This window comes from Parasteatoda tepidariorum, chromosome 8 (genome assembly GCF_982258835.1).
Source record: "Parasteatoda tepidariorum strain Cologne lab strain chromosome 8, Ptep-v5.0, whole genome shotgun sequence".
Classification (NCBI taxonomy): domain Eukaryota; kingdom Metazoa; phylum Arthropoda; class Arachnida; order Araneae; family Theridiidae; genus Parasteatoda; species Parasteatoda tepidariorum.
Window position 1 is genome coordinate 3636283 of NC_141762.1, and position 16020 is coordinate 3652302.

General features: G+C 33.8%; 1 protein-coding gene across 1 annotated transcript in view; it reads left to right on the forward strand.

Moving 5' to 3' along the window:
• Positions 1-16020, forward strand: part of LOC107452391 (uncharacterized) — a 61134-nt gene that overhangs the window by 19435 nt on the left and 25679 nt on the right. Inside the window, exons 10-13 of the mRNA XM_016068853.5 lie at positions 4013-4124; positions 9374-9532; positions 11341-11423; positions 11517-11592. Coding sequence (XP_015924339.2) covers positions 4013-4124; positions 9374-9532; positions 11341-11423; positions 11517-11592 — 430 coding nt within the window. The remainder of the gene's footprint in view (positions 1-4012; positions 4125-9373; positions 9533-11340; positions 11424-11516; positions 11593-16020) is intronic.

Below are 16020 nucleotides of genomic sequence, written 5' to 3' on the forward strand. Positions count from 1 at the left end.
ATTAAACTGCATCTGTTTTTTTCCCTCTTCGAAAGAATCGTGGTGGCTTAGAAAATAGAGTTCTAGCCTCCCAATGAGGTGACTTGTGTTCGAATTCCACCGATGGCTGGTCGATACGAATTCCACCCCCGGCTCGCACCGACCACACTGCTCATGTAAAATATATTCGGTGGTAGACGGATCATGGGTTAGAGTCCACTTGCCGTTAGGCTATCCGTGGGAGGTTTTCGTACTTTTCCTCTCCATGCGGATTAGTTTCATTAAAATGCCCTTCATGAAGGCAAATTTCTCCCAATTCTTAATCCAGTAGTTTCCTTGTCTTCTGGATTGGATTCAAAGTTACAAAGCCCCGAGTTGAGCATTGGTAATCGTAAACTCAAAATTGGGCCGGTTGTTAAACGACGGTTATGAAGTAAAATAAAATTATTTAAAATATAACAGCAATCAAAGATTTTTAACCAAAAACGAGATTTACTTTGCACGTTCTCCAATAACTATTTATTTTTCATACATCATGCCAGGTAAGCTCGAGTAAAATGAACGTGGACAACGCGTGAAGTTTACGACACGGAATTTAGTATTTTTGAATCTATCTGAAATTTCGTGTGTATTTCATTACCTCTTTTAAAATGTTAGGATTGTAAAAATATGTCTTTACGGAAATAGTCTTTACGGAACACATTGTATATTACGATCCTGATAATATAGCTTAACTATAGTAAAAAGACAGGATGGGAAAAAATGTGTCAAGAAATAAAGTCATAAATAAAAATATTTGAGGAATGAAATTATAATGCTTTATTTTTAATTGGCTAATTATTTTTTTAATAATGCTTTAATTTTTCCATGCAATTTTATTGTTATTAAAGTACCTTTCATCAATTATATATTTTGTATCAACTTTTTTATTATTTAGAAATAGTTTTAAACTGTAAAATAATCTTCCAGAAAAATAATTTTTTTATATTTCTGACATTTTCTCTAAAGTAACTAATGATTTGAACAATAAAAGCAATAAAAACTTTTACCAAGTTTAAAAATTAAATACAAACTTCGTCAATTTATGCTTCTGTGCGAAACTGTATAAAGCAGAGGTGGGGAACCTTTTACCATTAGAGGCCACATTTAAATTAGGCAGCAATAAGAGAGGCCGCATAAGCTGATTGACCTAAGAAAGTGACTTCTGTTTTTCGATAGATTTAACAATTTATTGCATTATGTAGAAAAAATAAGATATAATACTACAAAATTTTAAATATAATATATATATAAAATAATATAAAAATATTATAAAAAAATACAATAAAAAATATTTTTTTATTCACTAAGTTAGTGACTTATTTGGCTTTGTTTTTTGTTTGACAGTAATTGTATATTTGGATCAAGCTTCTTAACACACAGCTTTAATTGATCCTCTAAATGGGCATCTGTAATTTGCGTTCTTAAATTTGTTTTTATTTTTGACATGAGAGAAAATGTTGTCTCGCAACAGTAGGTACTTCCGAAGCAGTAAAGCAAACGGCGAGCATGTTCTCGAAGGCATGGATATTCAACAGCATTTTTCCAGATTTGTATGGGATCCTTTTTAGCGTTAAAAAGGGATTTGAGGATACTATCTTCCCCTAAATCAATTAACTCCATTTGTAGTTCTGCCGGAGCCTCGGATATATCTATTAAATGTGGTTCAAATGCCAGTTTCATAGCAGGAGTGTTCTTGTCAAAATCAGAAAATCTTTTAGTATACTGTTCTATTAAACAATCCAAGACACCTACATATTCATCGAATATTTTATTTTCACAGTTCTGCTCATTTAACATTTTAGCTAGCTCCGGGAAGTGTTGTGCAGATATTTCCGATCGACAAAGCAATGTTTTGAAAAATGATAATTTTTTTTTCTAAACGCTTGGATCTTTTGCCACATTTCATAAATATACCTCGTTTCACCTTGCAGGCAAATATTTAAATTGTTTTGTTTTGTCATCATATCAGACAAAAATGCAAGGTTTCTGAGAAATACTTCATCTGATAGATCACATTGTTTTCCTTGTTCTTGATAAAAGTTTAAAATTTGTCGTCGTAAAGACAAAACTTTTATTAAAACCTGACCTGTTGATAGCCAGCGAACCTTGCAGTAGTATGGTAGGTCAACACTATACGTTTCCTCATCTAAAGAGAGCATCTGCCGAAATTCACGATGACACATTGCATTTACGCGAATATAGTTGACAATGGCAATGGTTCTATCCAGAGTGTCTTGCAAAATGGTAGATTTTGCGCAAAAATTTTGCTGATGCAAAATGCAGTGAAATGATATCGATTTTTTCAAGTTTAAGCTTTCCTCTTTTAACAAAGCAACGAATCCTTCTTTTTTGCCTCTCATGGAAGGTGCGCCATCGGTGCAGACACTGACTAAATTACAGACATTCAATTGTAATTTATTACATACTTCTTTGAAGTTTTCGAAAATATCGGCTCCGCTAGTTCTTCCAGTTAGTGTACCCAACGCAAGTAGTTCTTCGTAACATTGAAAATCTTAGTTAAGTACGAATAAAATATAAAACTTGTGCCGAATCTGTTTTATCAGTGCTTTCATCTAAAGCAATTGAAAAATAAACATCTTCATTTTGTATAATTGTATGAAGTTGCTCTGTTACATTTTGCGCTAATTCGTGCTGTCGATCTGTTACAGTTCTTCTTGAAAGAGGTAATTGTTTGTATTTATCAACATTTCTTGGATCTAACATACTCACTGCTTCAACAATACATTCTTTAATTATTTCAATGTCACTGAATGGTTTGCCCCTTTTTCCAATTATATGTGCTATTTTATACGTAACAGCAACTGCAGCGGAATTTTGATTTACAAAGGCACTAAAAGATGCCTGCTGATGATGCTTCTCATTTTTCAACTTTTGAAGTGCAGCTTTTCGTGATTCACCTTCTAAAGCGAAATATTTATGTTCTTTATGAGACAAATAGTGTTTATTTGCAAACGCTTTTTTCAAAGTATTTAAAACTGTATTGCACAACAAACACATCATTTTATCTTTCTCAGCAGTATAGAAAAAATCTAACTCCCATTCTACATTAAATGTTCTGTTTTCATCACCTAATTTTCTTCTCTTACTATTTGACATGATGGATGAAAAAACGAATATCAAATAATATCTTTGACAACTGTTATAACCCGTGTAACTGTTATAAGCACGCACTGTTAACTACAGTTTGCTGAAGATCGCACCAGGGAAGCGTTGAGAGATGCGAGTCAGAGAAGACAAAGCAAGGGGTGACACTCAAATGGAAGATCTGAAACCAACAAATTTTGTAAATAGTATTTTGTAATTTTAATTTATTTTCAAATAAATATTACATAGAACATTATTCGTTTCTTTTAGATATGTAAATTACATAAATATTGTGGAATTTTCAGTAAAGGAATTTGTGGAATTTTCAGTCTTTGGCGGGATTTTTCGCGCAACTGTCATGGCGTTGATGTACAATAGTTGATTTTTGAAACGAACTCTACCATTTTGTACTAGGTGGCAAAGGGCCGCACAAGAACCTCGCGGAGGCCGCAGGTTCCCCACCTATGGTATAAAGCAAAGATTTTAAAATAATCAAGATTTCATACAAAAACGCCCATGCAAATATTTCAGCTGAAATTGTCAGAGTTTCAACATAAAACGTTTTTTAATTTTTGTAGTCAACAGAGTCATCTTTGACAAACTTTGTAGTTAGTTTTTAGATTTAGTGAGGAATATTTTTTCTTTTAAAGTTTTTGAAGCAGAACGCAACAAACCACTTATTTATTTTCTACTTTTTTTTACTATTTCTTACCACTTATTTATTTTCTACTTCTACTTTTTTTTCTTTCTAGAGCGACAATTGTATGTAATCAAATTAACTTTCTCACTGATGTTCATTTTAAATATTAGAAGTTTTTAACTTAAATTTGCAAATTTTATTTTAAACTAAAGGCTTTATTTATGTATGTTTGTGTAAATATTTCAGGTTACCCGATTTCATGAAACAATTGTATAAATTTTTAGATGTGATAAAACTCTGTTTGGGCAGCTTATCTCCTCTTGAACGCATGGATATCGCTGCTTATTTCGTTTCAGATGTAAGTCTCTTTCAATTTTAATTCACAATACAACGTTGGAATAGAGGCATCACAACGCTGCCTAACCATTATGAACTGACTGTTCGTGAGCATTTGAAATAGTAGCTTTATTATCGTAATTGTGTGTTAGTTTTGCGATTTCTTGTCATTATTGTCGATAATTGCATTGAAAGTTGAAATTTAGCCAAAATAGTTATTTTATCATAACAATGATATGGTCATCGTAGGTGATCAGACGACCCGTGAAGTGGGTTAGTGACTTTTTGTGGTCCCTACGCGATATAACAACCTCCGCCCTCAAGGGCTACGAGGTCTCAGGCCCATCCGGCAGGCAAACCACCGGCCGCCACCCAGAAGCATTGTGTGTAGTCCCTTGCACCTACTGCCCAATCCTTCAACCCTACAGACGCACTAATGGTTAGTGACATAACAATATTAACAGTAAAACTAAACTAAACTCAGTGGCGCGACAGCCCATAGAGGGCCAAGGCCTACTGTGCCCAACTCAGTTTTCTTGACCTTGGGCTCCGGGGTGTAGGAGCAAATGTTCCGGTCAGGTGGTCAGCCGAAAGCGGAACCCCCAGTGTTTAGTTTCCAAGTATGCTTGGTACTCATTTATCGACCCACTGAGGGGATGAAAGGCTGAGTCAACCTTGCCCGGCCCAAGGATCGAACCCAGGACTTGTGGCACGGGAGCGCGAAGCGCTACCACTCAGCCACCGGGCGTCTTTAACAGTAAATTAGTTAAATTAAATTAATGTCAAATTGAATTGTTGTTTCAATTATCGTTAACCTAATAACTACTATAGCCTAATCTTAAAATTAAGTCTATCGATTATGGAGGTAGAACTGATGAGAGAAATATTGATTTGGATCCCAGTCTCCCAGGTCCCTTAATCAGTGAGAGAGAAAGAAAAAAACTCTACTAAGAAGCGTGGAAACGGAGAAATAGCGAAACCTAGTTTCATTTTTTGCTTTTCCGCGGTACTTGCGTCCGCTTCCATAGAAATGGTCATGACGTCTCCAGAGTGGTATTGGACATTGTGCAATGCTAGGTTTCATTTGCTTTTGTGCAATGTTTCACCCAACTTATACATGAAGATTTGGCTACTCCGCCACGAAAAAATAATCTTCAATATGCTGGCATTAAACTATAAAAGAATAGGCAAAATTTAAGTGGTTCTGTGAGATGAGTTGATGCGTGTGGAGTACAGGACATGTGTGCCCCTCTCCGTTGTGCTGCTAGTTGTCCAACACTTTCCCTTTATTTAAGAACCTCTTTCAGAAAGGCCTAAAGTTTGTTTGTTTTTTAAAGTTTGTTGTTAAAGTAAAGTCTGAAACTCTCACTTGGAGATTTGGAGGTGTTCACTAAAACAAATTGTAAAATCCCTAGAATCCCCATTGATTGCCGACCCCGGAGACCAGATTAATTATTGGTTTGATACTGATTGATCTGGTGGTTTGCTCTTTATCCCTGTTTTCTTTAGGTAACCAAGGCTCTTCTGTGTTTGTTTATATGAAAGAGAGGGCAAGGTATGATTAAACTTTAGTGGATTATCTATTGTAGCATGCATCGGGTTTGACATTTAAGACTAACGTCGTTATTGATGGAGCATAACAAAGCAAACACATGACTATATCAACTAGTTAGCCACATCACAGCGTATATATATATGTATATAACATAACATAACAATTATTTGGCAAAATGCCAGGTTTACCAATTGTTAAGCTACTGGAAATTTCACTAATAATTGCAAGAGAACCCCCCATGATAAACTGAGAGCTCACCTCCAAATGAGGTAACTCAGGTTCAGTCCCAGCATTGGAGGTCGAATCAAATTCTATTTCCGGTTCGCACTGACCACCATGCTGACTTTAAAATATACTCAGTGATAAGCAGTTCAAGGGTTAGAACTTTAGAATACATTTACTTACGGACTTTTTGGTTTTCTTCTCCATGTAACGCAAATGTGGGTCAATTCCATTAAAAAGTACTCTACGAAGACTAGTTTTTTGTAATGCTGAATCCGAGAGTTTTCTTGTTTTGTAAGTTACATTCAAAATTACGAGGCTACGAAGTTGAAGTTAGATTGTTGTAAACCCAGAAATGAGACAGCTGTTTAGCACCTGTTATACTACTAATTACTTGAAACTAATAATAACTTCCAGATACCGTATATTAATAATTACCACAAACCGTAAAATTTACATACAATTAAGATGATTAAGATTTATACAATAGGTACCGTTTCAAATGCTCACGAACAGCCATCTTTATGATGTCCCCTATCTTCTCTTCAAATTTGTAACCGTTGTGTTGTGTTGTGTTACTCCGCATGCATCTATATTTTTAAAATAACGGTGGAAAATGAAGTTAAGAAAACTGGCATATTCCGGATCGCAAAGCAATATTTAAAAATGATTTTAAAAAAAAGAAAGAAAAGGAAAAAAATGGACTTCCTTGAATAACTTTTGATATAATAATAGTATCTTCACGTTCTATGCTTAAATCTTAAAGGATTGGGGCGATGGCTTCAAATATGCTAATTAATTGGTGCAGACGATATTTTAAGTTGTGAAATTAGACACAAAAACGTACTTTCTCTTAATAAACATGCCTTTTTTTTCTCGAAGAATTATAAAAGTAGAAAATATAAGAGTAGCCGTAATCTGAGAAATATGGTCCTATTAGTTTGGTCAGGAAAGCAATCATAAGTTTGAACCCTCTAATGTCAATTCAATTTGTGCGTATTTCGCCATATCTCGAGAACTTTTTAAGCAAATTGAAATTTTTTTGCATAGAATTATAAGAATCATTTGTCCAAAGATAATTTCAAGCAAAAAATAAATTTAAGTAAATATTTATTATTTTTTTTAATAATAGTCGAAAAAGTTTTGAATTGCAAAGTATACATTTTTTTACATCTTTTTTAAAGTTTTTAATTTTTTATGGCAAAATACAAAATTTTGAGCGAATTCTGTTGAATAGTTCCTGAAAATTCAAGTTTTAAATATACGACTTTTTTAAAATTCGATTTTTTTTTTCGGTAGTTTTTTGCAAAGAATTATCTTTGTATAAGCGAATTTTATAATTTTGTGCAAAAATGTTTAAATTTTCTTAAAAAGTTCTCGATACATTGCGAAATACGCTAAAGATAAAATTAGCATTAGGGGGACCAAATTTTGGATCGCACTCCTGACCAAATTATTAGGATCATATTTCCCAAATTGTGGGTGCCCCTTATATTTTGGGGACAGGAATTCAAAAAGGTATGTTTATACAGAGAAAATACGTTTTTGTGTCTGATTTCGTAAGTTAAAATAGTGTCTGCTGCAATTAGTTAGTATATTTGAAGTCACCCCCTTGAACCATTAAGATAGAGTTCTAGAACGTGAAGATCCGATCATCAGATCAAAAGTTAATCAGTGTGATTTATTTATTTGGCTCACTGTTGACTAGTGATGTTTGAAAAACACTTTTCCAGATCTAAAAAAGTATGGGTGGTATAAAACGTTAATTTTTTTTTGTTAGGTCTTTAAAAAAGAAGGATAAAAGCGTAAGTTTCGCAAGCGGCATTTGACATACTTCGATAGAGTGTAAAACGGCTTTTCAACAAATTCACTTAAGGTTGTTTTTCACACGCACTATCGAATGTTGACTGAATGTAAACAATAACAAGCTTCCTAAAACCAAAAGAAATTAAGCAAACTTCTGGTGTATCCCCCCCCCCCCGCTTATGTTATGCTTGCGAGGTGATGTGAATATTCTAGGAATGTGATTTATGTTTAAATTTGCGCGTCCTTTTACCATTCATAAGAATTTCCGGCAATTTATAAATTCCAGGAGGTCGTGATCCTGAAACAAATTTAACAAAATTAATATCACGATATAAATAAAGTTTGCCTTATTTTGAGTGTTAGTTATTTTAGGGGTTGCGTGTTGCAGCTCATAGTATGCTTGCGGAGTCTTCCAAATTCTTACGTTGTTTGTTTCATTGAAATTTAAATTTAAAAAACGCGTTTTATGGCAAACACTATAAGCCTAATAATATTGGATGTCTCCCTTTTACAAGGCTTAAAAATCAATCGGAAGTAGTAACCCGGAAGTGTCTTACGACGAATTTTAACCCCTTTGCGCCATCTGTGCTTAGCTTTACAGGGTCAACCATCCATCGTCACGTGAAAGAACGTGTTTTTGCGAATAATATGCTATTTTCATAACAGACATTCTTGATCGTTATGTCAAGTTAAGCTTAGCTTTAACAAGCGCCCTCTGTGTTAATTCTGTAAATGGCGCAATGCGCCAATAAGGAAGAAAAGTATGTGGATCTGGTTTTTTAATATAGGGTGATTCTAAAAAGATGGGCAAAATTTTAGGAACTTTAGCAAACAATTTTTATCAAAGAATGCATGGTCGAAAACAAAACGCAAAACCCCTAGAGGGAGTCAAAGTTTATGTTCTTATCTGAGGCCAAAACACACAAAGAACGATGAAGTTAAGTTATAAAAGCAAATTTAATGGCATGGGATTACAATAAGTGTTCAAAACAGTGGCCGGCAGCGGCTATGCACGCAGTACAACGGCGAAGAAAAGATAGGCGAACATTCTGAAACACACCAGGCATATCACGAACTTTCCCTGCAGCAGCCGAAAGCTTGGCGACAAGTAACGTAGCGCAGTAACTCGCAACAGGAATGGAGCTTTCACATTTGATCAAACAACTTTCCAAATGCGCCAGCACCTTTGCGTTTTGTTTTCGACCATGCATTCTCTGATAAAAATTGTTTGCTTGGGTGTGTACTATCACTTCCTGAAATTTTGCCCATCTTTTTAGAATCACCCTGTATATATACAACACTATATTACCTGGGCTTATAAAAAATTTCAAAAATTGAAAATTATTCATTGATTTTGATATTTTTCCTCTTGGGGAAAAAAATCTCTCCAAATTCACGATTTTTTTATGAGTTAAAGAGCGTTTAAAATATTTAAGTTCCTTGTCCGTCCTAAAGCCATGGTAATTTATTACGGCAAAATAATTTTGCTTAACATATTAGTTTTTGCTCAAAAATAAGGCATTTAAATTGTGGCTTTTTTTTCACAGTAAAAGAGTTTCGAAACAGACTGTTAACATATAAAGTATTACTGATCTTAAGCATGATTGTTTTATGGAGTAATATATTTGTATAAATATTTATTTTATATTGTAATATTTCATAAGCATCATTGAAATATTTGTTTTCAGATCGAGCGTGCCCTGGATGTGGTGTTCGAATTCGCAACCGACATAAAGAGAGCCCTCGAGAGAATTATTCACACCTCGTCGCTCAAGAAGGAGAAGAACACCCAGGGTGAAAGACTGAAAGAAAACGTCGGTCAAGCCTTGGGACGCTCCTTAAAAAACGTAACATCTTTTCTTTTCTACTCTTAGATTACAAAACACTGTTTTTTATCCATTGTCTCGTAATTCCATGAATTGATCATGGAATTCCATGAATTGATCACTTTGAAAAAATTAATCTAATATAAAATGTATGAGTGAGGAGAACAAAAACTCTTGAATTATTTTTGATTTAATGATCGTATTTTCACTTATTAAGATATATGTTTAATGATTTAAAAGATATACTTTAAATATATTAATTAACTTGTAATAAAATTAGTCGCGAAACGTACTTTTTTCTGACGATTTTCTAAAATGTTTATTTCTCAGGAACTATTTAACCAATTTCACTTAAATTTTGGATTTTATCATTATAAACGCTTTTAAGGATGTTACTCCCATACTTTATAAATAAAGCATTTTTAATAATTATTGGATTAAATAAATGAAAAAAATAATATAGATTAATTTTTTTATGCTGTGGCCCATTACCCACTCAGTAATTATAATTCGTATTTAACTATTTAAATTAAATATGTTTTTTTCCCCTGAAATTGAACCATCTACCTACCTTTTGAGAAAGTAAATAATGTTATTAATTCAACTTAACATACATATTATGTATGGTATATTTCTCTTTGCATACTTTCAATATGTATGTCATTTCTGACTCAACTTAAAAGATTACGTATACAAAACATTCGAATAAATGACTTCGATATAACATTATCACTTTGAGTAAGTTAATAAAAACAAGGCGCTGACCATTACAACACAACTAAGTTATTGAGAAAAAGCAAAATAGTAGTTGATGGTGTGACAAAAGGTATTCGTGTGCTCTTCACTGTCTAGATGGCGCAACGTCGCGCGTGTGTATCGAACCTAATAGGCTAACTCACGCGTGACGTAACTTGCAGGTATCCATTAAAAAAGGAATTATAATCGCAATTCTAAATCTTTTCATTTTATATTATCAATTATCATCTTATGTGTATGGGAGGAACCAATTGCCAAGAGCAGCTCCGTGTTGATTTCCTGGAGCTATGAGACTGGAGAGAATGACCAGAGGTATTTAAAAACATTAAATGAGCTGGGAAAGGCCATCAAATCTGCGGCGGACACTCTGTTGCATCACGGTGACATACAATCAATGCAATAAAAGATATTTCACAGAGATTCAAATCCATCCTGTCCACATCTATTCCTATACTGTCGCCTCCATGACCTCAACAAAGTACCGCTCTTACTTCAAGAACTTACTCCAATGCTGTATTATCTGGGCTCATAAGAACTGTTATAAGGCAATGATTTATGATCCTTTTCATCTAAGCGGGAAAATGTCTCGAAATTGGCGATTTTTATTTGTTCATTCTAAAGCCCAGATAATTCTTCACGGCAAGATGATATGTAGAGTTTTAAAATCACCGCTTTGCTTCGAGTGAAAGGCACTCTTAAACTGTAGCTTTTATTTTCCTTGGTGACAGATCTTGATAGGATCAAAAATCATGTTAAGAAGCTTTGTTAAGGGTCACTTCTACGAATTAAGCTAATGCGTAGAAGTTAGTTGTGCATCCAAGGGATGGGAAACATTTTGAGCATTTTTAATAAGTGTTAAAAAAAAACTCTGAACCTTCTTTTCATTTATATGTAGATTTTTTCCTGCACAAATTATACTTCACTAAAAACAAACTTATTAAATTGGGCCCATCCCGGTAGTTTTTCCTACCATGAAAATACAGTGTTGTTTCCTCCTCGAATTTTAACATTGAATTTTCTCCTTTTAAATCATTATCATTAATTTGACTCTTTGACTGAAAACTATTTTAAAGGCCTTGCACATGAGAGAGCTTATGAAATTGAGAAGTTTTCATGAACGTGTTTTGGCTAGCTTCATGAATCTAATGCACAAGAAGTAAGTTTTTTTTCTTCTTCACTTAGTGTTTGAATATTTTTATCTGTGTTTTTTAATTTAACCTGGACTCATATATTTCCGGATGTTTTTCAGAGAGATATTCAGCAATATGAACTCGGTCAACAAAAACCGTTCTGTTTCCAAAAATTTAGAACAATTTATTGAAGAGGTAAGTTTGCCTGTACTTGGTGTCTTTTTCATTTCTTTAAAATAAAGTTTGGGATGTATCAGAATCGGCGAAATAAGAAATCCATAAACAGAGCATTTTTATGACATCGAAGCATGCCTAGGTTAAAACTTAAAGAGTATTTTAGACGTAACTAAATTGTTAGTGATAAGTAGTTGTTCATGATTTTGATATTGCTGCTGGGAGTGTATCAGCCCAGATAGAAGCCTTCTCCTCTTCCGCCCTAGCTGCAAATTGTATGGTATTGGCAGTAAATGATATTTTTTTAATATTTTATTTTATAACCGTCGTTGAGCAGCGGACCCAATTTTAGGGCTTACGACTACTAATGTTCAACTCCACAGCCTTGAAATTTCGAACCTTATCCAGAAGACAAGGGAATTCCTGGATTAAGTATTGGGAGGAATTTGCCAACGTGGAGGACTTTTTGATGGAACTTACCCGCATTTGCGTTGCATGAAGAGGAAAACCTCCCATGGTTAGCCTGACGACAAAGGGACTCTAACCCATGATCCATTTACCACTGAGGATATTTTACATCGGCACGGTGGTAGGTGCGAGCTGGGGGATGAATGCGTACCGACCAGCCATCGCTGGGATTCAAACCTGGTTCCGCTCATTCGAAGGCGAACACTATATCCCCTAAGCCAAAACGGTTCAGTAAATGATGTTTGGTGTTTTCTGTGCTTTCATACACGTAAGTGTGTGACATATCATGTACTTAAGTATATAACAGTACAGAAAGCACCATTAGCTGGTACACTCAATCGTCTAAAAATTAGCCATCATGTATTTAAAACTGTTCTTGATTTCACCTTGGATCTTTTGTTGGATTTCTTGATTTCATCTTGGATCTTTACCTTGGATCTTTTGTTCATGCAAAAAATGACTTAACCTCTAAAATCAAAAGTTTTATTAGCCAACAAAACTTTTTGAGTCTTTAGACTCTTTTGAGGTGTCATTTCATCACCGGGATCTTAACTATAAAACTCTCATTATATCTGTTCTCATATATGATAAAGAAAAATTGTCTTAACCTTAAACGTAGAACACAAAATATAGTAGTTTTTGAAAAAGAGCTACCCCGAGGCATCCTTGGCTGTGTCGTAAAAAAGGAAGGGAGACTTTAGCGTAGATATTTTAAATTTATAGAACTTCTAAAGAACTTGAGACATTAAGAGAATGGGCTGGACTGCTAATATTGCTGGAATGGAAGTAAAAAAAATCGGATAATTGTTTTTTGTGTGTGCTAAAGCCCTTAATGAGTCGGAAGGCCAAAATAGCGATGACTTGACTTTAGAGTGATTGGGGGGTGAAAAATTGGCCGTCTTGGTCAAAAGATAGGTTGTCCTTAAGGAAAATTCAACAAAAAGCCTTGGCTTACTCTGGGATGTTGTGCTGAATACAATAATGTTGAGTTAGTAAAAAATAATAAAATTAATAATAATTAATTTGTATATTGGATTCCCAAACATTTTAGCAATAACTTTCATCCAAAGCAAAACAAAGCAACATCATTATTTTTATTTATAAACAGTGTTGAACCGCCAACCCAATTTTGAGTTTTCGCTCAACTCCGTAGCCTTGTAGTTTTAAACCATCCCAGAAGATAAGAAAACTCCTGGGGTGATGACATTGGGACAAACTAGCCTTCGTGGAGGACTTTTTGATGGAACTAACCCGCATTTACGTTACATGAAGACGAAAACCTCCCATGACTGTAAGTGGATTCTAACCTATGATTCATCTACCCCTGAGAATATTTTACTTCAAAAGTGTGGTTGATGCGAGTCGGGTGAGGAATTCATATCAACAAGTCACCGCTGGGATACGAACCCAGGTCAATGTATTGAGAGGGTCACTTCAATACCCTTTCAGCCATTGGGGGTTCTACAAAAGCACTCAGCAATTTTATTTTTCTATGCATGCCTTCAGCATTAGTGTATGGATAGTCATGGGATGCAAAGGTGTGGCGTAACTGCCAGTGCAATTATTAAATGTCATCTCACTTGTGTGCCTATAAGGCAATCTAGCTCGATTCAATCATGAGACACCTTTTGATAGATGAAGGTTGGCATTGTCTATAACTATCTTCCCTACAAAGGCACTCCTTTTTTTGTCTTGAGTTTGGATTGGATTAAAAAAATGTTAAGTTCGGAAGTGGTTATAATTAAAGTTGCACTTTGAAATGGTCATAAAGGAAAACTACTGGGCCAAATGTTATCGAACTAGGTACTTTTAATACTGCATATTATTCAAGGATGTAGTGGAGGAGATAACCATGTGAATAGAGAGTTTTAAAAAAAAGGACGAAATCTTCGCTCTGTTTAGAGGAAGCACAACATTGAGAGTCTTGACCTACACAAGGTAGTTGTGTTGCTGAAGAAGAAGTAATTGGTTCTCAAAGTTGACTTTAAAGTGGGATAATTACCTACCACAGTTTCAGCATATTTCTTTTTAATAAATTTTGGAAAGAATTTGTGCTTATTTATTATAGGTCCGCATACCTCAAATAATCTCTCTAAACTTTATTTTGGTGTGATTTAAATGTACAAGGAGATGATAAAAACAGAGATTTGATCAAATCTCTAAGCTAGATGATCAGTCCACGTAACATGTTAAAATAACAACCCTGTGTGGTGATTTCCTTAAAGAAATGAAGCGATCTCTTGATCAAATCCCTTAACTGTTTTAGTGAAAAAATGAAATAATATTGTTTATTAATATTGTTACGGTCTTTAATGTAATCAATCGGTTATTGTTAATAGAGTTACCTAAATAACATACCACTTTCACATTTTAATTTTTATTAGACATAAATCACTAACAATTACATTTGAAGTATTTTAATAATTAAATACAGTTATTCAAATATTTATATTATTTTTGGTAAATATATTTTTCCAGAAAGTACTAAAAATTCATTATTTTTGCAAGTTCTGAAAGTGTTACGATTTAGGAAACCATTTGCTTAATCTGTATCACCAGCTCCCTACTTACAAACCTAGAAAATTTATACAAAAATGACTTTACAAAAAATTATCACACAAAATTGACTAGAAAATTTATACAAAAGTGCTTTGTATCACAATGTAAAATACAGTACTGCATTTTCTGAACTGTTTCGATTTCAGTAAATGACATTCTGAGTAAAAAAAGTGACCATAAAACATAACAGTTTATTGCTAGAAAGTTCAATCATGACTTTTATTGGGAATTGTATTGTAATAACAATGAACATAATTAATTATTAAAAAACACTTATAAAACAAATTATTAGATTCAATGTTTAATAGGTTTTTGGTTTAGTTATGTTTTAGCTACTACATACACATTTTTTTTTAAACTTTTGGCCGGCACATTTCTTATGAACCCAAGTTTAGCATATTGAAAACATTGCTCCATATCTTCAAATGAATGAGCTCGTAAAATCTTGAGAATGGGTATTTTTATTTTCGATTTTTATTTTCATCTTTATATTTTGCCAATGAAGTTTTTTTAAATCAAGTAATATCTTACCTCTTCCGTTTCTTAGGATAATTTATTTAATACGTGTGACTTGCTTCGAGGAGCTGTTTTCTTAGATTTTTGTTTACTTTTTTCGATTTTTTTAAAACTGAATTTGAGGGTTTTTGATCTTCTTTAATTTTACATTCATCTTCAGCTCTTTTTCTTTGACGAGATTAAGTTCAACTGATAGTTCCAGTTTATTTTTATAATGGCTGCTTTACAACTATAGCTCTTTGTGATTTAGAGGCATTGAAGCAGATTTGTGTGTTAAAACCTTACCAAACCTATGATCACTTGTATCACGAAGAGGCTCATCACTAGGGTCCGACTGATTCGTATCCAGGATAATAATTTCATCTGGCAAAAAGTCAGTTTCATTAATAAGATCGAAAAGAATTTGGAATCGATTAAGTAGATCGAAGAGCCACACTTAAATCCTTGAGCATAATTTCCAATGGGGTACCTACAAGTGACGTAGCTATGTGGCTATTGGTAATAATCGCATATAGTTCATACGTGACGACATTTGATGAATTTAATTCCATAACGATTCAGGAAAATGTTCTTTGTTTATCTTAAATATTCCGGGGAACTTTCAAAGATTTTTAAAAAATGTTCCCTTCGTTTTTCCGCCAACAACGTTCAAGACCGTTTTTTATACGCTAACAATTTTATTAATCGAAGTGAGGTGTTAAAGGGATTGATAACAAATGTAACACAGAGCTGTGCAAGTTCTGACTTGTTTATTTCATTTTTTTTTACTAAAACAGTTAAGGGATTTGATCAAATTATTGCTTTCGTTAGGAAAAATTGTTATTTTAATAGTTGCTATTTTAACATCTTTTGTGAATTGATCATCAAGATTTTTGATCAACTCTCCGTTTTTATCATCTTCCTTGC